The sequence below is a fragment of the Labrus bergylta genome, chromosome 23, assembly GCF_963930695.1.
Source record: "Labrus bergylta chromosome 23, fLabBer1.1, whole genome shotgun sequence".
In the NCBI taxonomy this organism is placed as follows: Eukaryota; Metazoa; Chordata; class Actinopteri; order Labriformes; family Labridae; genus Labrus; species Labrus bergylta.
The window spans coordinates 3,291,365-3,315,603 of record NC_089217.1 but is presented as its reverse complement, the minus strand read 5'-3'; the positions used below and the strand labels follow the sequence as shown (position 1 = coordinate 3,315,603).

The 24,239-nt window shown below is 40.9% G+C and overlaps 1 protein-coding gene across 2 annotated transcripts in view; it reads left to right on the top strand.

The window, feature by feature from the left end:
- The window catches only part of tmcc3 (transmembrane and coiled-coil domain family 3), a 45,074-nt gene that overhangs the window by 6,638 nt on the left and 14,197 nt on the right, over positions 1 to 24,239 (top strand). The window contains exon 1 of one of the 2 annotated variants that reach the window (XM_065951353.1): positions 5,524 to 5,781. The exons of the other annotated variant lie outside the window; for it this stretch is intronic. Within the exon in view, the coding sequence (XP_065807425.1) occupies positions 5,779 to 5,781 (3 nt within the window). The 5' untranslated portion in view covers positions 5,524 to 5,778. Of the gene's footprint in view, positions 1 to 5,523; positions 5,782 to 24,239 lie in introns of those variants that run through there. 2 annotated transcript variants of the gene reach the window in all.

Genomic DNA, 24,239 nt, shown 5'->3' with positions numbered 1-24,239 from the left:
ACTGTGAGTGACACAGATCATGAGCTGTGGTTGATTGAAGCAGGGCTGCAGTGTTTCACAAGGCGTGCTTGTATATGAAATGCATGCAGATCTTTTAAAGGTGCAGCAGTAAGTTAAAGAAAGTAGGCAAGGGGAGATGTACAAGCAATGAGGTGAAAGAGAGAGGCAGGGACACTATCGTCTGAGAAGGAGACACATCATGAAAGAAATGAAATTGCTGGCACCAAAGCGCTGACGTAATAAAAAAAAAAAAAAGTGAGCCGGAGGTTGACGGCTTCAATAAAAGAGTGACAGAGCACACAGCCGTGAAGGAGGGATCCTTTTTTCTTCTGTTGAGCTTCTGTGGAGGTTATGTAATAAAAAATAATACACCGCAACTTCACTGCTCCAATTACAGGGCCAAGGGGATGTGCATGAGTATGTGCAAGCGTGTCCCTGTTCAGTTGACTCTGGCCGGGCTGATGCTGATTCTGTCTTCGCCCTGCATGGCACTTAGGATGACAGATGACATCATACCCAACAGATGCCTGCCCACAGCATTGGGTCACAGATTTTTTATTTTTTTTGCCTCTGCGCTCATCTGGATGTAGGCTAAAATTCACCCAACTGAATGCAAAACTAAATGCACATTTTAGAGCCTCAGTGATATCATAAAGACATTAAGTGGGAGTCATAACTGTGAAATACTCAAATACCTAAAGTAATTCTCGCCACATAATGTCCTTTTCTTTGCATGTTATATGTCATTTAATAGCATTAGCACTCACACACACATCCACTGTGTATAAACATGGAGGTAGGATTAATTGCACATGACCTCCTCAGGGTTTAATCTCCATACCATCTGTCGATTTGATAGTCTTATATCGAATATACGGCGTGTGTCTGTGTCTGAGTAGCTAGTGTTACAGTGCGAGAATGTGGAAGAGAAAGAGATGCTTCTTCCCACAGAGACACGTCTGAACACACAGTCTGCTCTGGAGTTTCCCTTCCTGTCTGACTCTGAGGCGCAGTCATGACCCGGCTGGATTAAGACAGCTGTGTGTCAATTAGCTCTCACAGTCTGCTCTCTCTCTCTCTCTCTCTCTCTCTCTCTCTCTCTCTCTCTCTCTCTCTCTCTCTCTCGCTCTCTCTGTCTGCATCTGACATTTTCAATCTCAGGAATATAGCATGAAGTCGTTGAGTTGTGGAAACTGACATTAGCATATACTTTGCACAGCTCTGGAGAACCCCCTATATTGTTATGACATATGTACCACTGTCATCACTGTTTTTGCAAACGTACATCTCTTACCTCCAGCAAGTATTTTTACATTCAGTTGACAAGCCTGAATAAATGCTGTATTTAATATTCATTTTTTTAACCAGTAAGAATGTTAAGTTAAATCCTTAATGTATAAATCTCTCCTTATTATTATTAAAATTTATATTTTAAGTGCTTATTTACTATGTATCTATTCTCATATTGTTTTATTTGCTCTGATAAAGTAATTTTATTCTATTCTATACTTTAGTTTCAGTGCCATGGAAGTAATGAACAATAACATTGAAGGTGCTCGTGATTGAAAACACAGCACAGATATAGAGCATTGCTGTGTTAAATTCTCCTTTTGTAATTTGATTACTGAGTGTGGCTAACGTTAGCAGGTTAACATCCACATGCCTGTGCTAAACGTGATTATCGATATGCCAGTTTGACCTGGAACAGCCTACATACTGCTCAACTTTGTATACGTTTTCTAGATCAAAACACTGCTCCTACGAGATGCTATATGTTCACTGAGCTTGTTTACATCCTGGTTGTAGAGTGGGGAGAGTAGGCTCCTTTACCGGAGTCTGTGTGACTACAGCTCAGGCTAGTGGCGGCTGGCTATGTTGCAGTTTAGGCATAACGACCGGATTTGAAGGCCAAATTAATAATATGTTGTTCAACTGATTAGTTATTCTGGTGTCGACTAGCCAGGGTGAGGATATTTAACGGTTTAGTCGACTGAATGTGCACATCTCTAGTTTTGTGTATTTGTTGAAACAGCTTATGTTTTGACCCCCTCGACCTTAACATTCCCCGCAGAAAAACTTGATACCCTCCACAAATTCTAGAATCCCAAAAGGAACTTTCCACGCATCCTGAACCACCCTGAACTAAAACATTCCAGAACACCCGACAGAATGTTCCAATTTCCTCCCTAAACATTCTATATCCCCACAGGAACATTCTGATTCCCTGACCAAAAGAAAAATTCCAGAATCCCTCCATCATGTACCAGAGTCCCTCCAACAGCCTCACAGGAACGTGTACCGCTCCTCGCCCATCGACTAAACAACCCGGAGGCCAACCACCCCCCAAAACAAATGCTCCTGACCTGGATCAGTGTTCCTGAAGTCTCCAGCGTGAGGGAGGTCAGGCTGATGTCACAGCTGAGATGGAGACAGGAAGTGTCGCAGGAAGCCCATAAAGAACACAAACATCGCTGGTGGGAAAGGGGAACAATAGCATCTTGTGATTAACAGAGTGAATTTTATGCATGCACGCAAATCCTTCAATCCTTGACGCACGCATGCATGGGTTTTATGCCCTTTTTATGTCAATGAATTTTTGACATTCATCCTCTCCAGATCAGAAATAATACACAGCATCTCTCTGCTAGACAGTGAATGGGATTTTGAACTCCATTGCACTTAATAAAAGTCAAATGTGGTGACATTTAGAGGAAGAATTGCAATGGCAGTGTGTGTTGTTATCTCTGACATTTCTTTTTTTTTTTCCAGTGAATCAAAGCAAGCAGAGAGAAAAAAGCCAAAAATATCTCTGCTGTTGCTCTGATGGACTCACACATGTAATAGTGCTGCAAAACCCATTAGGCATCCGCTCTTAATGGCATTTACATAAGGCTAAAGTTGTTTCCAGTGAGCTCACAGCCAATGCCCTCTCTGCAAAAAAAGAAAATCAATGCTAAAGTACAGAGCGAGCAGGATCTGAACCTAATTAAATGTCACATTTAACTCCATGCCTCCTATCTCTATTTCACACGTACAGACATGGATACTATAAATCAATACCCAGGGGAAATGGACTGGAAGTTTATTAGGTTATTTGGATTGATCGCGGCAAAATGATTTATTGTGAATCCATCCCAAAAGCTATGCAAGGAGCTTTCTGAGTACGCACACACGCATTCATGGAATGATATGATTGCATCAGTATGGATCGGATTCAAATTTAGATAACAGAGCTCGTGCCCTGCAGGTTCTGCGTCCCGCAGGCTGAATCACCAGGTCGCAGAGTGTCCAAAGCTGTCAGCATGCACGGTCGTCGCGGTGATTAACAGGTGGCTGACTCACTACCGTCCTCGCAAGGAGGCCTTCAGGTCGATTTGTTTCAGGACACGGGAGAGGAATGACAGGAGTAAGACAGGGATAAAACCCCCCATCAGTATGCATGTGTTATTTAGGATGGCGGGTGAAAGAGCGGACATTAATTGTAAGGATGAAAACATAATGCAAGCCCAGATAATAAACGATGAGCAGGCCCCGGATCACATAACAAGGCCACTAACCATGCTAATTGGTTTCTTTATCAGTGTACCGTCAGAGACCTGCTGCGCCTTTAAATCATTCATGACTCATTCCCCAGACCTTTGTGGGGTAATTTATCTGTCCTTTTGCTTGAGATGAGGCGGTCAGTATGTATCAGCCGTCTAATTATCGAGGCGACTGTGTGTGTTAACTTTAAACATTGAGTCATTACAACCTCGGCATGAAGTGATGACTCAAGCAAAAAGAAGAATTGATGAGTGTATGATAAATAATATCAGAAAGCCTGAAGAATCTTTTGACTTAAAGGTCCTGTGAGTAACTTTTAGTTTGTGCCCATTTTGGCGCCCCCTTGTGGACGAAAGTGGGATGATTTACCTCTTCCCTGATCTTGTCGTGTAAATCTATAAGTCATGTTTTCTGACAAAAGATCTCGAGTAACTCTCAACAATCAACAAATAAATACAGAAAAAGGTTTTTCTCAGCAGCCTGCTGGTGATCCTCGTCATGCACCTACCCCGCTGCACGAGTGACAGAAACATATTATATAACTGTATGGGAATAATTAATCTTCTTCTTGATGCTCTGGTTTGCTTTTGTAGGTCATTTAGAGGCATCAGTATTAATTTCATAAACAGCTTAAAACGCCTCACAGGAGCTTTAAAGAGCTTTGATTTTATTACATTTTACTTACTTCCACCTCTCTGTATTTTAAAGGTAAATATTGTCAAATTGTGATAGTAATAACACATTTCTTGTCAGTTTAATCCAATACTACTGCCTATAAAGTTCATGTATTTTTAAGTAGATTACACCGAATAAAACTGAATTATAATTAGCTTAACTTCCGCCGTAGATACAACATCAGTTCTTCATGCACAATAGTGTGTCAGTAATGTTTCTGATTATTTATTTAAGTTACTCTGTAGAATAATATGACATTATTATGGGGCGTTCATAACAACATATAGTCCTACTTTAAAAGCTACCTGACTTGAAAAACTTCTGTACTTTATCTAAATTCAAGATTGTGCGCTTCACTTTTATTTGTAAAAAAATGTTTTTAAAAAATCTTGGTACATAAATTCACTTAAAGGCTTTATATGCGATTTATTTGATCCAGCAGATGTCGCCCTTGAGCACCAGCATGAAACCAAAACAACTCGCGCTGCATTGTTGTGTTAGCATGCTAACGCTAGCGATCTTTATTATGCTGGTATCTTCACACTGCATGTAAATTTACCTGAAATGAGCGTGATCTAGAAACACAGTTAAGCAGTGAGTACAGTATGTTATTCTTCTTTTCTCTAGTCCCTCAATTAAACAACTTTTATACACGAGGGGAGGAGTCAGCCGGCCGTCCAGGCGATGTAAACAAAGTGAAGATAGGACTCTGAAAACTCTGAAAACATCACAGACAGTGGGACTCGGGTGTTACACCCATTGTAGACAGTCATGACTCACAGAGTTATTTTCAGAGGAGATACTTGATTTCTATTATATTTAAGTGTGAAAAATCACATATAAAGCCTTTAACAAACAAATGTATAATTGCTTAATGAAGGAAATGAACAACATACTAACTGTCAATGAAATGAATCCTTTGTTGCAGCTCCTAAGAGGTTTTTTAAAAAAACCTTTTGCAGCTTCTCACTCGTCTCTCAAAGGATTGATTTCTATTACATTTAATCGTATATAAAGCCTTTAAAAACTACCTGGCTTGAAATACTTCTGTACTTTTCCTAAATTCAAGCTTCTGTGCTTCACTTTTATTTGTAAAAAAAAAATGTTTTAAAAAAATCTTGGTACATAAAATCACTTAAAAAGAGCAGAAACGTGTAAAATTAAAGGATTTAATTTGGCCCTTCTGTTCTCATGTATATATTCATGTGGGTGTATTCGATATCCCACGCAGCCCCTCCCTCTGTGTGCACTCGGTGGGCGGGGCGTAATCACACATTGTGCTTCCCTTGCTCTGCTGGGTTTTAGAGGGATTACCGCGGCGGGCTGGCTGGGTGGAACGAGTCGCTCTCCCGTCGGTCGGACCGGTTCTCTAATAACGGAGCAGCGGCAGAGAGCGGGGGAGCCGCCGTGATGGCACCAGTTACACCGACGATGCCAACGGTCCACTTTCCTCTCCGGGACAACGAAACGGGGGATCCGGTTTGAGTCCAGAGATTATGTCCGGAGCTGCTGCAGAGAAAAGTTTAACAGAAGCAGGGACACAGCAGCTGCAGAAATAAGATGGTAAATACACGTTTTATTTGAGATAACGTTAGATTACCTACCTCAGTAACATATCCAATTACATTGTGTAATATCTATCCGCGTCGAGGCGTTAAATGTCCAGTTTAAAGACACAGAGAGGGTTGAAAAGTCGTTTAAATCAAAGTTAAAACGAGCTTTTTATTTAGTTCTGTCATTATAAATAAATGGAAATCATTTATGTGATGTGCAGCTGTCAAACCGCTTTCCACCGACGAGTCAAGACAGGTTCCTATTTGTTGAACACACCAAGGTGCCAGACTCCATATGAAAATGATTCATTTATGTTTTGATTGTTTTGAAATTGGGAGTGTCCGTGACAGGACGACATACTTAAACATTCCTGGTGACTCTTTCGGAGCCGGTCCACATTTCGGCACAGATTAAGTTATCTTAATTTTTAGTCAAATGCCACAACATAACAGGCAAAGCAGTCATATAGCTGGAAACGACATTTTTGTGTTCCAAGCTCTCCTTAACAATGCAAAAAAAAAAATAGTATAGAAGATAAGAGTAAAAACAAAGTAACAACATACAGTGCAATTAAGAACCAAAAGTTTAAATAAAACTAGAATATGTGTACAGTATATATATACATATATGTATGTATGTATGTACAGAACCTAACCTAACCTACAGTTCTACAATTCACTTATCAGACTCTTTTCTCCAAAGCGACGTACATCAGAGAGTAAGAACAACACAAGCAAGGATCTAGAAAAAAGGGAACAATGTCAGTAAGAGCAAACGATCAGCTTTGAGTCTGATTGGACACACAGGTGCTGACAGGAAGTGACCAGAGGCAAAGCACAACATTGAGGGCAGTTCTTGAGAGCTCTAATCAGTATAGAAACCATCTTATAAGTCGTCGTTATCAAAGAAAAACCATCGTCATTACCATCATCATCAATAATATGGAGACCATCATCATTAAGTTAGTAGGTATTCATGAAAGAGCTGGGTCTTTAGCTTTTTCTTAAAGGTGCAGAGGGACTCTGCAGATCGAATGGCGTTTGGAAGTTCATTCCACCACCGGGGGGCCACAGAGGAGAAGAGTCTAGTCAGAGTCTTAGGACCCTGTTGTGAAGGTTGGATCAGACGCCTTTCATTGGCAGAGCGTAGTGGGGGGAGGGAGTGTAGACCTGGATGAGAGAGTTAAAGTAAGGAGGAGACGTTTTTGTCGTTGTTTTGTAAGCGAGCAGCAGAGTTTTAAATTTGATGCGAGCAGTAACTGGGAGCCAGTGTAAGGAAATGAACAGCGGAGTGACGTGTGCTCTTTTAGGAAGGTTGAAGACGAGTCGTGCTGCTGCATTTTGTATCATTTGAAGAGGTTTGATAGTGCATGTAGGAAGACCTGCGAGTAGAGAGTTGCAATAATCGATGCGTACCGAACCTAACCTAACTTAACTTTGAGCATTGTCCCTTTAAATTTACCATCCTTACAGCTGAGGGGCGGCGGCTGTGACTCAGGTTGAGGGTTCGATCCCCAGCTCCTGCAAGCAACATGTCCGATGTGTCCTTCGGCACACATAACTCCCAAATTGCTCCCGCTGCTTTGTATGAATGGGATTAGTTAATTCTGATGGCTACTTTACATACTGACATCTACCATCAGTGTGTGAATGTGTAGGCGTGACCTGCGGTGTAAAAGCACTACACAAGCTCAAGTCCCAGATGCGATACCCAACTTTGTGCATTGCCCCTTTAATTCCCCATCCTTACAGTTGATCTCTTACTATCTTCTTAATCCCACAAAAATGTGCTCTGCCAAAATGCACTGCGGTAAGCGGTCAGGAGAGAGCTCCTATATCATGTTACACTACTGTACTTTCATGGCTGCACTGAGGGGGATGTTAAAGTGACAGATTTTGTAATGGAGTTTGGTGGAGATAGATTGTGTGCTTCATAAAAATCCTTCCCTGGCCAGACGTTCAACTAGTCATGGTGATTTAATTCATTTAGACGCCGCGCTCAGAGACCCGTCTATCATCTTTTCATCTGTGCATCATGTTTGCAGACTGTTTGCAAAGCAGTACGTGCGCCCTAAGGCGAACATGGTGCACGGTTGAGCTGGCTCATCGAGTGTCTGTCATAATATAAAGTCACAAGAGGTGGATGTGGGTATGAACACAGAGTGGGGGGGATGGGGGTGATGCTTTCTCAAGTTGTATTTAAGTTCCTGTTGCATTTTAGAGTTCCCTGTTGGAAAAGGGTACATGGTCATACAATATGAGCCTCCCTGGTTTAAATAACATGACATGTCATTACAGAAAAACAGATTCTTCTCTGACCCAGTTACGGGGGGGGGACTCGCAAACTGACATACTGAACATACTTCCTCAATTAAGAGTTATATGACGGCTTTTAAAGGAGGACGACAAGCTGTGCAGGCTTTTTGTATCGCCCTTCAGTTATCTTGCCTTATTTAAAAAAAAAAAAGCCCCCCAAAAAATTGCTTTAAGATGGCACTTCTCTCCTGCAGCTCGACTTGATTTGAATATAATTGTCTTGCCACAATTCTTTAGAGATATGTGAACAAGAACACTGTCTGCCAGTTTACTCCCACGTGCACAACTGTGCGCTACATTGTCCTGCTGTCTGCACACTCAGGTACACAAGATAACAAGAGGAGGCGTTTTTCATCTCATGACACTTTTATGAGATGTCCAGCGACCTCGGGCAGACTGTTCAGTCCTGGCTTGTTAAACCTTTATTTGACAACACTCGGGGATGCTTATTGAAGTGTTGACTGAGGGTGTTTGGCTTCACATAAACACACCTGGGAGGCAGCTGCCCAGTACAAACATGTAGATTACTGATGATGGTGCAGCATGAATGAAGAGCCTTGCTTAAGGGTGCCTCAGCACTAGTTCTTGTGGAAGGATGTAGCGTTAGTCATTTTCCTCGAGCGTATTTTACAGACAGTGGCTGGAAAGTCTTTAAGAGTCAGAAGACATAGTTCACTGTTGAAGCTGGGAGAAAATAACAGCATCGTTGTCTGCAGTAACATTCGTTTTTCTCTTAACTGGTGGAATTTAATTAGATTTTATTAACCCAGGGTTCTCGTGATTCTCAGCTGGTTTCAAAGTCGGACTCGAAAATTAAAGAGATTTTCTTGCTCTTCTGCAGAAAATCATTCTGTCATCTTCTGTTAAATATCAGAAAAATGTCCGTTCCAGCCTCTAAGTGCACGCTGTTTAATTAGATTTTTCTTCATTGCTTTATTAATTTATCAATTGAATGAAGAAATACAAACATTTAAAATTTATTACCAGAGTATCAGAATCAGAATCAGAATCGGGGTTTATTGCCAAGTACATTTACACATACAAGGAATTTGACTTGGTGTATTGGTGCTAAACAATTAACAAGGACATTTTAAAGGTCACATATTCTCCTCCTCTTCAACCAGTTTAAATAAGTCTCAGAGCTCCTCAAAACATGTGTGTGAAGTTTCTTGTTCTAAATCCACTCTGATCCTGTATTTGATCATGTCTATAAACCCCTCTATTTCAGCCCTGCTCAGAACAGGCTGTTTCTGTGTCTGTACCTTTAAATATGCAAATGAGCGGTGTCTGACCACGCCCCCCCTCTCTGGAAGGGCTTGGGTGTCTCAGGCTTTCTTGCTTCACGCCCTATTGTTTATGGGTCGAAGGGCGGAGTCAGAGGGCAGAAGAAAACCCTTAGCAGTGGGAGGGGCTACTGCCCTTTATGATGTCACAAAGGGAAAATCTCCAAACGGCCTGTTTGAGCACACATTTTTCTGAAAAGTGGAGCAGGCAGAAGACAGAGAGGACAGACTTTTCTAATAATCGGGGGGGGGGTTTGTGGACGACTAGGGACACATTAGTGTTAGAAAAACATGGTGAAGTGTATTTTGAGATCAAATCTAAAACATATAAAGTCTGTTTGTTGAATAATATAGTTTAACGCAACAGTTAAAAATCTTGTTCAGGAACATAAATAACCCTGTGTGAACTGGAGAGAAATATATCCAGTCATGTTCCTCTGAAGGACCCATAGGTGCAATAACAGGAATAACATCAGCGTGGAAACTGATTTGTTCAGGCGGGTAGGAGGACTGTGGTTGACTTGGTTTATGGAAATATCCCTATGGATGGATCTTAAAGGTCAGTCAGCTCTCAAGTGTTTATGTGAGCCTGAACAGTGTGTGTGTGTGTGTGTGTGTGTGTGTGTGTGTGTGTGTACAGTGTATTATTAATGAAGCGAGGAGCTTTTCTTTTGCTTTCATTAGATCACTTTCAGAGCTTGGTGTCTCTGTGTGATTGTTTTGGATCTTGAGGAAGCTGGATGGCGGTGTGTTTCCTCCTCTGCCGTCCTGACAGTATTCCCTCTGGGCAGCAGTGTTTCTTTCTACCATTTTTCTTCTTCTTCTTTAGATGTCAATAAACAGGGGACTGTTTTTCTCAAGGTCTGGTTCCCCTTTCTTGGCAGAGAGATTTATATTTTTTCACTGAAATAGCATACACCAGCCATCAGTCAAGTCACGTTTGGGTTGGTTTTGTCTGAGAAATACTTGAGAAATAAAAAAAGGCATTCATCACCAGGCATCACATCCTTTATTTTCCCCTTATGAATGGAAGCTGTGGTTGTGGTATTGTTTGTCCAAAAGTGTGTTGAATAATGTTCTTTCTGTGCAGTGGTTTTTATCTCACCACTGACAAACTCCAAACTGCAAAAAAAAATGATTCAAATCCTTTTGTCCTGTGGCATTTTTAACCACTAGTATTCTGTTTTTAGTAGATCCCGACCGATATGGGATTTTTGGGTCGATACCGATATTGGGGAGAGAAAAAATCTGATCCCAATATATCGGCCGATATCTTTCTTAGATCTATCTTCAACCGACAGATAGACATTTAATGAGTTGATCCTCAAAGTCACTTGACTGGAAAGTTTCTGTGCATGAACGTTCATCACAGTGTCTAGTCTAATACAATGATACTCAAATGAAATGATTTAAAAATGTTCCTTTAGCTTTCAGATTATTAACGCAGCTTTCAGTCAATTATCAAAGAAAGATGCTGAATCTTCTTCAGGTCTCCAGCTTCTATAGTGCAAAACTTTGTTGCTATTCTGCCCATGTGACCTGTGAATCTTTGTTGGTTTGGATTGTTGTTCGGTGAACAAAGAAAGGCATTTAAAGAAGTCATCCTTGGTTCTAGGAAACTGTGATTGCCTTGAGACTGATAGTTAATCGAGGGATCCGTCAGCTATAGAAAACAAAGTCGTTTGCAGCTCTAACGCTGCTGCCAAACACAAAACAAAGGCAGGAACAGGATCAGCTCGTCACTTTTATATTTAGTCTCTTATGATCCTGCAGGAGCATAAGTCCTCTCAGTCCTCATATCAGAAGAGCACTCACAGTCTCCTCACATCATTTCTCTTTTTTATTTAAGGTGTGTGTGTAGTCGCAGGTGATTTAAAAAAAAGTGAAAATGAAGAAGAACATCAAGGGAGTGCTTCCCTTTTTGTAAACAAAAGAGATGAGTAGGAAGGTTTCTATCCAGGCTTGTTTAGTTCACTGACTTTGCCTTTGGGGTTCATTGTAATTCTCTGCAGTATTGATGATCCGGAGCACATGATGAAGAGTCGACTTGGATCGAAAAATTGTCTTTGTGAATCAATTTGTTGTTTGGCTTTTAGATGAGTTAATCGACAGAAAACTACTCTGATTATCCAGTACTGATTTTAACCAACAACATCATATTCTCCTGAAATCAACTGGAAGAATCCGTTGCTTTTCTTTGTCATATGATTTAGTAAATGAGTATTTTTCTTTTTGTGTGACAAATCAAACCTTAGCTGGGATTTTATCCAAATGAAAATTAAAAATTAAAAATTAACAATTAAATTTTTTAAAAATTAAAAAAAAAAAAAAAAAAAAAACTTGCAGAAGGAAATACCAATGAATGATTGTAGTGACGCCAAGTCTTGAAATGAACGTAATCCTTATACTTTCAGTGCTACTCTTTTTTTTCTTATCTCATAGTGGCTCATTTAAGACAAATGACAATTTAAATGATCAGTGTCATGAACAAGACACCGTAAGATGAGATAAGCCTTGATTGATGATCATGAGGGGGACTTTTTTTTTTTGTAGCATTAGCAGCAGCAGAAGGACAAAAGTACAGAAATGTCAAATTGGATATAAAGAGTTTATTAACCTTCATTTCACTGAAAACAAAGTCTGTAATAAAAGGGAGTCCTTGCTAAGACTACAGTGATTAAAAGTTTCACACACAGAACAAAAACAGACAATAACAAGCTGAACATTTCATCACACAATCAATTAGATTTCAGCGGAAAAAAAACCTTGTACATTCACAAATGATCCTCAGACCTGGTTTAAAATTAACCCAACTAATAAAATCCTAGATTGTAGAGTTTGTTTGTATGTATATTGCAATCTTTTTGGCTAAGAATATTGCATAGAGACAATTCTGTTATAAGAAGCATTAGAATATTAAAGTGCGGTAGATTATATTTTAGAAGGAAGATGGAAAAATAAAGCCAGAAAGTGAAACATTTGTTCGTAATCTACAGGTCAAGCCAAAGCTGTTTTTGTTGCGCTCTTTTGCTCTAGGATACAGGAAACCTTTTAGTTGTGGACGACACACACACAGGCACACACACATACACACACAGTGTCCCCCCCATCAGCACCACAAATCTCAGTGATGAGCTCAGCCGTGGCCTTTGTTTGGCCCATTGAGAGAGAACAGAATGGGAGCAGTGAATGTTGTTGAATGGGGTGGGGGGGCTGATTGACTGTTTTTTTTCACCCTCCTCGCCTCGCCTCATTGGCCGTTAACGACGAGGTGCGAGTCCATGCCCATTCAATCACGTCCGTTGTCCCGGCAACTGGTGGAATCTGTGTCGTGTGCAGAAATAAACTGCTGCTGAAACTTCTGAAAATGAGGGAAGATGTGAGCGAGCGAGCGAGTGAGGAGTGTGAAATCAGAAACACTCAGTGACGTGTGAATGATGGAGACATCTCACACATGTAGTAGGTACACAGGTTTATACCTCGGCTCCCTCTCTCTCTCGCTGCTCTGGATTAAAGGGATTGAGTGGGTTAAGCTGACAGTGAATATAGACACACATCAGCAGCGATGCCGGGTGTGTGAGTAACACGGTGTGGATTAACCAACACACAAATACTCTGCCCATTAAAATGATCCTACACACACACACAGCTGTTTTTCCCCCTCGAGTCATATCGTGTAAATCTGATTCACTGCCAATTATAACACTCTTCAGAGCAGCTGGATGACGCTCGCTCCCTACATCTGGTTCAACCTCTTCAGCGTATTATTTTTTAAAGTGCTTGAACTCAACAGTAGAGCTTCAAACATCAAATGAGTTCTCACAACACTGTGACATATTGTAGCTCAGCTCGAGCTTCTCAGGAGATGAAGACATTCGGTTTGCTGTTAGCAGACAAATATAGTCGATGACTGCCTTCGACATCTATCTTTGGTTTTTAAATCAGCGCACTGGTTTAGTAAACATACTGCTTGTAATCCAACACTTGTTGACAAATTCCGGCAACATCCGACGGTCCTCAGTGTTTGTGTTATATGGAGAAACATCCAGTGTAACAATTCTCTGGCTCTGTAAATGCAAAACAGCCATTTCACTTTCTGTTTTAGTACACATGCTGTTGTTGTGATGTTAGATTTAATAGCAGGAGAGGTGTGAGAATGACTGTTTATGAGCCGGTGTGATGGCTCTCGAAAACTGTCTCTTACTCTCTGCATGCCAGAAACCCAGCTAACGTGCAGAATACAGTAACTTGCTGTGTTGTTGTCGCTAGCTCTGAAATGATATATTATGTCTGTATGACTTTTGCGAAGGGTTTAACAGCTCAAGTTCTATCAACGGTATGAGCAATCTGCAGAGTCCCTCTGCACCTTTAAGAAAAAGCTAAAGACCCAGCTCTTTCATGAATACCTACTAACTTAATGATGATGGTCTCCATATTATTGATGATGATGATGGTAATGACGATGGTTTTTGTTTGATAACGACGACTTATAAGATGGTTTCTATACTGATTAGAGCTCTCAAGAACTGCCCTCAATGTTGTGCTTTGCCTCTGGTCACTTCCTGTCAGCACCTGTGTGTCCAATCAGGCTCAAAGCTGATTGTTTGCTCTTACTGACATTGTTCCCTTTTTTATAGATCCTTGCTTGTGTTGTTCTTACTCTCTGATGTACGGCGCTTTGGAGAAAAGAGTCTGCTAAGTGAATTGTAGAATTGGAGCAGATGTTGATTTTGTTAGATGGATTCTTTCTCTATTATCTTTTTCCAAAACTGGCCAAAGATACTCAATATTTATCGCTTTAGCTCACATCTTTGTTGTGAAGTGCCCAAAACAGCCTAAACCCCCATAAGACTCAACTCTCCATCATGGCAGACAGAGAAGACCCAGTGATTATTCACCTCTTACTCGCTGATTTTGAAGAACTTTTGCCGCCGTTGTCTGAAAAATCTGTCTTTATTTGGATTGTTCAGAATAGTTATTGAATAATTGTTTAATCTTAAGAGTAAAATAAAACAAATATTTCCTGCTGCACACACACCTGCCAGGTCACTGTTATGTAATCCACATGGAGTGTTTGCATGTGTTGGTGTGTTGACAGAAAAAAAAAGCAGGTCATTCAGACTGCGTGGATACATTTCAGAGTTACTATCACCATAACTCTGGTTTGTGCTCTTGCCAACATTTCAGTGAACTAGGCTCTAGTGAGTACGTTGGTGTGTGTGTGTGTGTGTGTGTGTGTGTGTGTGTGTGTGTGTGTGTTTGGAGAGCAGAGTGGTGCTACTGCTATGTTCTGAATCATGCAGCCAAAAATGGAACGTCTCTCTGTAGAGGTGTTGAATGTAGCCTGGCTGTTTCCTATGATATATTGGGTATCTAAATACAGAGCGGATGAGTGTACAGTGTGTCTGCATGAGCGTGTTTTAGTACTATATGTCCTCGTTCCTTACACTGCTGCATTCAGGAGGGATTTGTCACTGTAATTTTTTCCTTCAGGGCTGCACGTTGTTGCAGTTGTCACAGCGAGGAGGTTCCTGGTTTGAATCCCCGTCAGACAGGAGCCTCTCTGTGTGGAGTTTGCATGTTTTCTTCCAGTGCATGTGTGGGTTTTCTCCAGGTACTCCGGCTTCCTCCCACAGTCCAAAGACATGCCTGTTTATTACTACTAATTAGTGACTCTAAATTGCCCGTAGGTGTGACTGTGAGTGTGTCTGGTTGTCTGTCTCGATATGTCAGCGCTGTGATTGACAGGTGAACAGTCCAGGGTGTACGCCGCCTCTCGCCCAACGACAGCTGGAATCAGCTCCAAATTCAAAATGGACCTTTAAAGGCCACAAATTGAACTGTGACTTCCACTCGTTTGAATCATCTGTGGTTTATAACTCCAATCTGATTCTGCTGGTCCACCTGTGGAGTTCAAACACTGACCTCGACTTGTTGCAGCAGCCTGGATTTCCTCTCTCTCTCTCTCTCTCTTTCTTCTTCTTCTTATGTCACTCTGCGTCTTCATCACTTCCTCCCTCTTAATCCCCTTTTTTACTGTTTCTGTCTCCGTCTCAAGATTACAACCTCACACATCTGTATTCTCCTCATTCATCCTGCTGGGTATCCTACCGAGCGGGGTTTTTTTTTTTTTTTAAGGCCCTTGCTTGAATGGGAGCAAGGGCTGCTGGGTAATCTTTGCTCTTGAAAGCGGAGATTAAAATCTCAGATTACAAGAGGAGAGGAGGGATTACAACTTTTATTTTTTTCATTGACTATAAAACTGAGTGTGGGTGTGAAAAAAGCAGGTCATATACCAGTGAGGTACAGATAGCTGCTGCACATATTGTGCTGTTTTAAAGCTATGTGTACAGTGTGCGTTTTGTCTTTATGTGTAGGTGTTGTTATACCGAGTCATTAGCTGATGCTGGGCTCCTTTGAAAATCATTGCATTGCCAACAATTCATTGATTTTTAACTCAATATTCACTCTCGTTTTTTGCTGGAGTGTGATTCATTGATTCACTGTATTCCCTAGTTTCACCAGCAGCGATGTAGCGGACTATCTCCCCCACAGTGTTGTGATTTCTTCTTCTTCTATCCTCTTATTTTTTGCTACAAAATGGACTGGAAAAACAGCTTCTCAAAAGTCTACCTCGACCTGCACCACAACAACACACTACAGCTCTCAGATGCTCCCCTCTTCCCTTTCCCCTCACACTTTATGAAAAAGGAAGTACACTTCAATGTGGCTCTCTAAATATAGCCTTTTTTCATCAGTTATCATTCTAAGACATTCGTTCGATAATGACAAACCGATGAGGCCTGAAAAGATTTGCAGCCGCAGAGTGAATGTTTGAATCTTGTGCGTCATTCGGTGTTATTATTTCAAATCTAATCTCAGGGACTCTTCTGCTCAGATAGTTTCAGCACAATGCTTTAAAATATATTATGTTCTTTGAAAAGGCTGCGGAGAGGCGGAGTGGAGACGAACTGTAATATCCTGTTTGCATCTGGAAGATCTTGATTTGTTCACAATGTGGCTTAGGTGGGTGTCGGGGGAAAAACATGACAAAGCAAAGAACACTACATATACAACGTCTGTAACCACATTATCAAAGTGCACCCGAAGGGATTGTTGGTCACTTTGTCAGTTTTGGTCTTTACTGAAATATCTTGATGATTCTAAGATTGATTGCATGACATTTTGTACAAACATTAGCGCTCTTAAGAGGATGGGTACATCTTTGTTTGATGACTTTTTCCTGTAGTTTCACAAACAGGTCAAAGTCCTCAAAGAATATCCTGAAATATCACAATATGTCCAGATAATCTGGCATAGACCTGTATGATAAAGAGAAGGATCCCTGATCACTTTGTCCAATTCTTGACCTTCCATCTGGACCATCACAACATTTATATTCTTATTTTTCTTAGAGGAACGACACCATTATTTGCTCAGGGTGAATTGTTGAAACTTTGTCGATCTCGTCAGGTCAAAATTTTACCAACTCCAGTTTATGAACAAATACCTGAAAACCAATGACATTCCCATCAGTGTCAACTTTAATTTGAGCAAACTGTACCATGCTAATTTGCTAAACTAGGATCTGGAACCTACATTGTAAGCGTCAGCATCCTGGTATTTTTGATTGGTGATCATGTTAGCATGCTGGTGTTAGCATCAGGTTTTAAGCTTAGCCGTGCCTCACAGAGCTGCATGCATGATTTAAATCTGCTCGTATGATTGTACCAATCTAGTCTGTTTTACTATTTGTGGTACTATACTTCTTTGACACTTGATGCTAGCTATTTAACCCTTTCCCTGCAATGCCGTCTTAATGAAGAACATTTTTGCCCGTGCTACACTTTGACTTCCTTTATTGCATTCTCTGCGCAGTAAGTCTACGCTTGCCTTTCAACTTCTCCTCTGTGTGTCATCTTTTCTGATCACAGATTTATTTTCCGAGAGTGTAAAGGGGAATGGAAGATGACAGGATGTTATCTCTGTTGGTCTCTGACTCAGTCGGTTATCGATGCCCTCCTGTCTCATCTCTCCATCTGTGCTTCTGTAATGAGGCTCAGGAGGGTTTCCCCTAGAGCATGTCAGAGCGACAGTACGACACTTTCATATTGTATGTACTGTTCCATCAAAGTAACTATAAAGTAATGCTGGAGATTTGGCTGCTTCTCTTATCTTATCTCATTGCACATGTACTGCGCACATCAGAGGGATTGAAAAGCTGCGAGCAAAATGAAAACTTCATTTGATGCACTCTCCCAAATAATACTGTCTAAATCCTCTGCAAGTTTAGCTTTAAATCCTCATTCCTCAGGTCAGTCAAGAGTCATGCCTTTTATATTCAAGGTTTTATACTTTATATTAATCTTTATATTTTATACTTTATATTAATACTTTATATTATATTATATTAATCAAAAGGACACACCACTAGGTTTAGCAGTCTGCTGTTGATGTCTTTGAGAGACGAGTGAGAAGCTGCAAAAGCTTTTTAAAAAAACCTCTTAGGAGCTGCAACAAAGGATTCATTTCATTAACAGTTAGTATGTTGTTTATTTCCTTCATTAAACAATTAGACATTTGTTTGTTAAAGTCTTTCTATGTGATTTTTCACACTTAAATGTAGAAATCAAGTATATCTGAAAATAACTCTGTGAGTCATGACTGTCTACAATGGGTGTAACACCCGAGTCCCACTGTCTGTGATGTTTTCAGAGTTTTCAGAGTCCTATCTTCACTTTGTTTACATCGCCTGGACGGCCGGCTGACTCCTCCCCTCGTGTATAAAAGTTGTTTAATTGAGGGACTAGAGAAAAGAAGAATAACATACTGTACTCACTGCTTAACTGTGTTTCTAGATCACGCTCATTTCAGGTAAATTTACATGCAGTGTGAAGATACCAGCATAATAAAGGTCGCTAGCATTAGCATGCTAACACAACAATGCAGCGCGAGTAGTTTTGGTTTCATGCTGGTGCTCAAGGGCGACATCTGCTGGATTGAAACATCACAGATAAAGCCCTTTAAACTGTCAACATGTGTTAACCAAAGCTCAAAATGTGATCCTGAATGTCCTAAAGATATTTAGTTTACTGCGATCGAGGAGACGTAAGAAGATTTAGAAACCAGAAAAAAGTCACATTGTCAGTAAGACGTTGGTCAAATAGACTGAACGTACTTCAGTCTATAATATCTTTTGGCAATTTATTACAACACTGACAAATAATCTCTTGTCTTCCCTTCTACCCTCGATCTCGTTTGTTAATCTAAACGCTGGTTTTTGGACATTATATTTCATTCCACAGCGCTGCCTCCAATCCGTCAATCAGATGTCTTGCTCACTACTTAACACACGCTAGCAACCCTCCCTGGTACATCCTCTCAAACATCAGTTGCACCCAACCCTAAGCAGGTTGTAGCAACGGTGCTTAATGCATTTCAGATACTTCCGATTGATTTCCTGTTGTCTTCATGAATCATTCTCACTGATTTTGTTGCATCCGTGGTTAAGTGGTCGGATTTAAAGAAAGGAAGCGGATTAGATGAGACAATATGAAAAAAAACATGACAATGATTAAAGAGCTGTTGGATGAAATGAAGTGGCTTTTTGAGCCGGGTTAATCATGATATATTTAAGCAGCGGTGGTATTTGGGAAAGCGCTGTGAGGATCGGATTTACGATTGATTAACGAGGCATCTCAACACAACACTGAAGTGATCCGAGAGTAATTACAGCCCGTCGAACAAAACTCTGTGCAGGCTGAAGTGTGGACAGAAGTGTTGTATTTGTCTTCTCTCTCCACGCCTCTGGATTATGTGGACGTGTCCTGCTTAAGGCCGCCTCGAGCTCAGCTCAGTGTAGGCGTGTGCCGAGAGCGGCCTGTTAAGACTTGAAGTCGGTCTTTCAGTCGGTGCAGCAACACTATAATCAGACGCACGCTGTTTACATCACACTCAGCCGCACCTTGGGTTTGGCTTCAGCACAGGTGTGGGGGTGTTTCAGGTGTCCGTTAAGGGTGCTTCACTGAAAGAACAAAGGTAAGGATGAAGTGTAATCCAAGCTCAGACATGACCATATATGGAGGTCTTCAGATCACATGACTTCTTAGTCTGACTGTTACTGACTTCACAATAAATCTGATGTTATATAGTTTATGCAGCACCGTCAACATGATGATTTATGATGAACTAAATGCTAAAACAACTAAGCTAAGGCAACAACTTGCAAAAATAAAAACAAGGTTAAAAGATGTTCTAATTGAAATACTAAATCAGTAACTCTGCAAAGGTTTTGCTTTGGGGGTATTGTGTTTTTATGTCCTTGTTTCAGTGCTGAATATTGCCTTAAACTCTGCGTTTTAGTATTCTACTCCACTCCCTTTTTGTTCACTCTCTTCTGTGACTGTTTTCTGCTTTCCATTTATTCCCCGGCTGCTTCTCTGTTGTACCTCTGTCTCCCCCGGGGGAAGGTCTGTCTCCCCCGTCTGCTGGCTCCTCTTCCCCACAGGAGGCTCCTCTCTGTGGTCATGAAGAGTCACAGCTCATCTCTCCTCCTGGCTGCAAACTCCAGTCCAATTCATATCTCATTTCACTTTAAACTGCACTTTTGTGGCATTAAAGATGAACTGAAAACTCTTCTTTTTTTTTCTGTATGTGACTTGAATACAGTTGAAAAATTGCAACTCACTCATAGGATATTCTTTCACCAAAAACCAGGCCAGTTTGTTTTTGAGTCCATCTTTCTTTGCACAGCTTAATTCTTCCCGATGAAGCTTTTAGGAATGTTGTTTTATGTGATCATTTAACATCTTAACTATCAGAGGGTTTTTTTATTATTATTAAAATCCTTTCAGTAAACTGAGCAGATGGGAGAAGTTATGCGCCTTCCTAAAATTAAAAGAAAAAGTGGAGCTAATTGTGGAACTAATGTAAAAATTATACAGCAGTGTTTCGTAGCCCACACTGTGCACAGGGTAATCTTTATGATGGATAGCCCTCTTAGAGACCCAGTGTGGGACTGTTTCATTTATTATTCAAGCAACATTTTCTTTCCAAGTTTGTTCAATCGGTTCCAGGAAAGCATTTTACTCAAAATGCTCCATCGCTTTTCAGCTCAGTTGTGCCTCGCAGGTAGAATGGATTTGAATTCAATTGCAGGTGCAGTGGTTTCTGTAACCTTTACTTCACTGTTATGCTTCAGCATGATGCATTATGCTTCCTCTGGAGCCCCTTACAGAAGTACCGTCATAAATTACCAGGGACACTCAGCTGTGTTATGCTCAAGTCTGTCGGAACAGAGTGGCCTTGGCAGACCAATCAGAGTTTGCTGTATTCAGCTTTTAAAAAACCTCAGCATCTGGAGTTTGTCTGAGTGCATCTCCATATGTGTGCAAAGAGCTGCGGTGTTGTGGGCTGTCAGGTAAGAAAAGAACAGGAAAATGAATTGTCAATTTTCACACAAGCTTGCGAAGTGGCTGCAGCATTGACTGTATATATACATTGACAACATGTGTTTACCGCCTCCCGTTTCACAAAAGTGAAGCCAAAATCCAAGAGTCCAGGCTGCAGGGATCGTCTGGAGGAGCCCTGCCCCTTCTGCTAACTAAAACAGACATTCAACTAACCGATCAAAGATGAGCAAAACAGATTCTTGTGTGGCTTTGAAGCAGACACTCGTGCTTATGGAAAGTTCAATGATTCTTTTGTTAATGGTGACTTTGTTTCCACTCACTGTTCCTCCTCTATTTTTGCTACTCTTGCACACAGCAACACAGGAGAAGCATTGATAAAAAAAAAAAAGCCGATCATGGTGTTTAAAAGAATGAAATTTACTTATTAAAACTGAAAACAGCTGCTAAACTCGGGGATGTACGACACGATGCGTTGGTTGAAGTTTGTCTTCATAGCAGCATCAAGAAAAACAAACAGAGACCTTTGTTATTGTTAGTATCCGATGTTTGTTTGTTTAAAATGCTGTTTACATATTATCTTTAACGTCAGAGATATGGGAAGTGTTTCTCTTATTGAGTGCGATGTATGAGCGTTATTCATGCGGTTACTTTGTATTCATGTCAGAGGTTGGAGCTGTCTTTGTGGTGTAAATAAACGCTGCTTCGTCTGTAATCTTTATGGAAATGCAGGTCCTCAACCTCCGTCCGTGTATCTGTGAATGACATGTCATCCCATGATAATGAAGCAGCTTTCAGTGATTGGCTAAAGAAGGCTCCGTTTAAACGTCCCCTCCACTAAATCTCTTGATCTCCTCTCCCGATCCCATTATTTCCTCCCCGACACTCAAACACACACTCGTCTAATTCAGCCTGTGCTAATCTGGTGTGCTGCGTCAGACACTGTGTCGCTGCAGGCGAGGTATGAGGCAACTTAAAGACATCTCATGTGGTGATAGTCTCTGTTATATTCAGTGTTTTTAAGCTCTATATAGTTACATGAAACCTAAAATTACTCAAACGTCCAAAATACAAAATTTGCCCTTGGTTTCTCATATTAAATAATTCACATATTTAATGAAATGTATGTCATTTAGCTCCAATTTAAATGGAAAAACAAATGAATTAGATCTTTTTGTATGCCCCCCGACCCCGATATTGGATTTTTGGGGCTAATAGAAAATCCAATAACGATCTGTAGAGATGGATAGATATAATACACATTTATTGTGTTGATCCCCCAAACGCAGGAATCAAACACTTGTGCATCACCGCATGACACTCTGGGGACTGATAATGATCGCTCTAATCCATATAGCGCCCTCTGCTGGTGACAGCCATAAGGAGAACTTCTAGTTTAATACAATAAAACTCAAATGAAATGCTATAAGGGTGCAGGTAAAGGAGGGGGGCAGAATTAGCAGATACCGATAGTCACTCGATATGATAATATTGGCCGATATTCTCGGCTGGCTGATTTATCGGTCGGGCTCTAGTTCATGTATATTTGAGAAGCTGTAACCAAGATGTTTGGCATTCTGCTTGAAATACTTCTGAATTATTAAAACATTCAAATGTATTCACGATAGGAAAGTCTGTGCAGCTCTTTCCACATGTGACCTTTCATTCTTTCAGGTTATCTACACACACATATCGGAGTCTTATCATCACATTATTATGTATTAATTCAGGTGTTGAATTTTTGACACTGATAAATAACGTGCATACTACTTTGCACTACTTATAAAGCTTTTAGATGGGATCTTACATTTCCTGCAAACAACCTTGAGTTGATTGATTACTGCGCTGACTCAATTAGTCCCTGTGTCACTTGGGGACAGTTGCTGATTAGTTTTTAACGAATGAGTCACACGTCTGCGTATTGGCAAAGTTACAGTGAAGTGTAGTTTATAAGTAGCGGAGTGTTTTTGTGTCTTTGTGTGTGACTTCCTGTGTCTACCTCTGGCTCATATTAGTGCTCAATAAGTGGATGGATTGGAGGCAGGAATAAATGGCTTTTCTCTCTTTGAGCTGGAAGCCACAAAATAATAAAAAGTTTCCTTTGGCACTTTTCCTGAGTGTTTTTGTCAGACTTGTCGTCCCCCCCGCGGCAACGAGAGCTCGCTCCGATTAGCCGGCTTAGTCAGAGCTGGAGTAGCACCTCCTGTCGCTCTCTATCCTGCAGTCAACAACGCAAGCTTATCTCACATCTCCAATAAAGGGCGCCAATGCAAATCAAACACCTACACACACAGACGAGCACACGCTGCCTCACCCTTTATGAACCCTGAATGAATCCATATTTCATCCATGCTTGTGACATGGCTCTCTGAGGGTCAGTCGCTTGGTCAGTTGTTAAATCACTTGGTCCAGACTAAAAAAAAAAAAACTCTTTAATTAATTTACATAGTATCTACAATATGAAAATGTTTTTGCATACCAAATGACTTTTTTTCTTGGCTTGTAGTTCCCTCCAAGGAGATCTATCAGAGCTCATTCTGCACTCAGTCTTTCTATTTTTTTAACTGAATCTCCTGAGTTCTGTTCCTGCTTTTTGTGACCCGGTCGGTGGTTACATGCCCTGCTGTGTTGCGTGTGTGAGTGTGTGTAAATGTGTGTTTGTGTTTGGGCTGTGTGTCCACCCATCTGTATAATAATCTAAATGGCCTTAAGTGCAGTCGGGGGTCAGAGGACGAGTAGTGGGGCAGATAGCTGCTCTGTACGGCAGGCACGTGCAAACGCTGCCTCTGACTGTGCACATGTTAATAATTTCACACTCTCACCCTCAGACACACTTTTTCAAAGCGTGTGTGTGTGTGTTCAATACGTGTGCAGACTGCAGAGTGTGCATCACGGCCAGCCGCATGTTTACACACTTTAAACGTCCTGCAGCCGGCTGATTTATGACCGGGACGTTTTGTGTGTGACGGAGGGAGGGAGGGAGACGATGTCGGTTTTTGTGGAAGTAAAAGCGTGATCTGCTCACAAATTTCTTTCACAAACGCTCAACCTCAAATGAAAGGCTGTGAGTCTAAAAGCAGGAGGATTAGAGTTGAGGTTGATGCACTTTAAATTGATTTAGCTGTGGGTTCCAGTGTAATCATGTTCAAATCAATAGAAGCTTTCTAATGACTCAGGCTGCAGCTGAAAATGCGAACAAAGTGTGTTAATTATTTTTCTTGATTAGCCTTTTATCACCCACTGCTCAAACCAAAGCACCAGCACTTGTGACTTTGATTATTGTGAACATGTTGCGAGTGTGTTTCCAGGGATCAATGTGTTGTTTAACTGGAGTGAAGTGACACAAAAGACTAGATTTGAATTTTACAGGGCGAGTTTTCACAAGAGAAATCCACAGATTTAGATGGAAAGGTGTCGATATGGAACTAAGGACTTGTTGTCTGGTTCAGGATCAGAGCTCT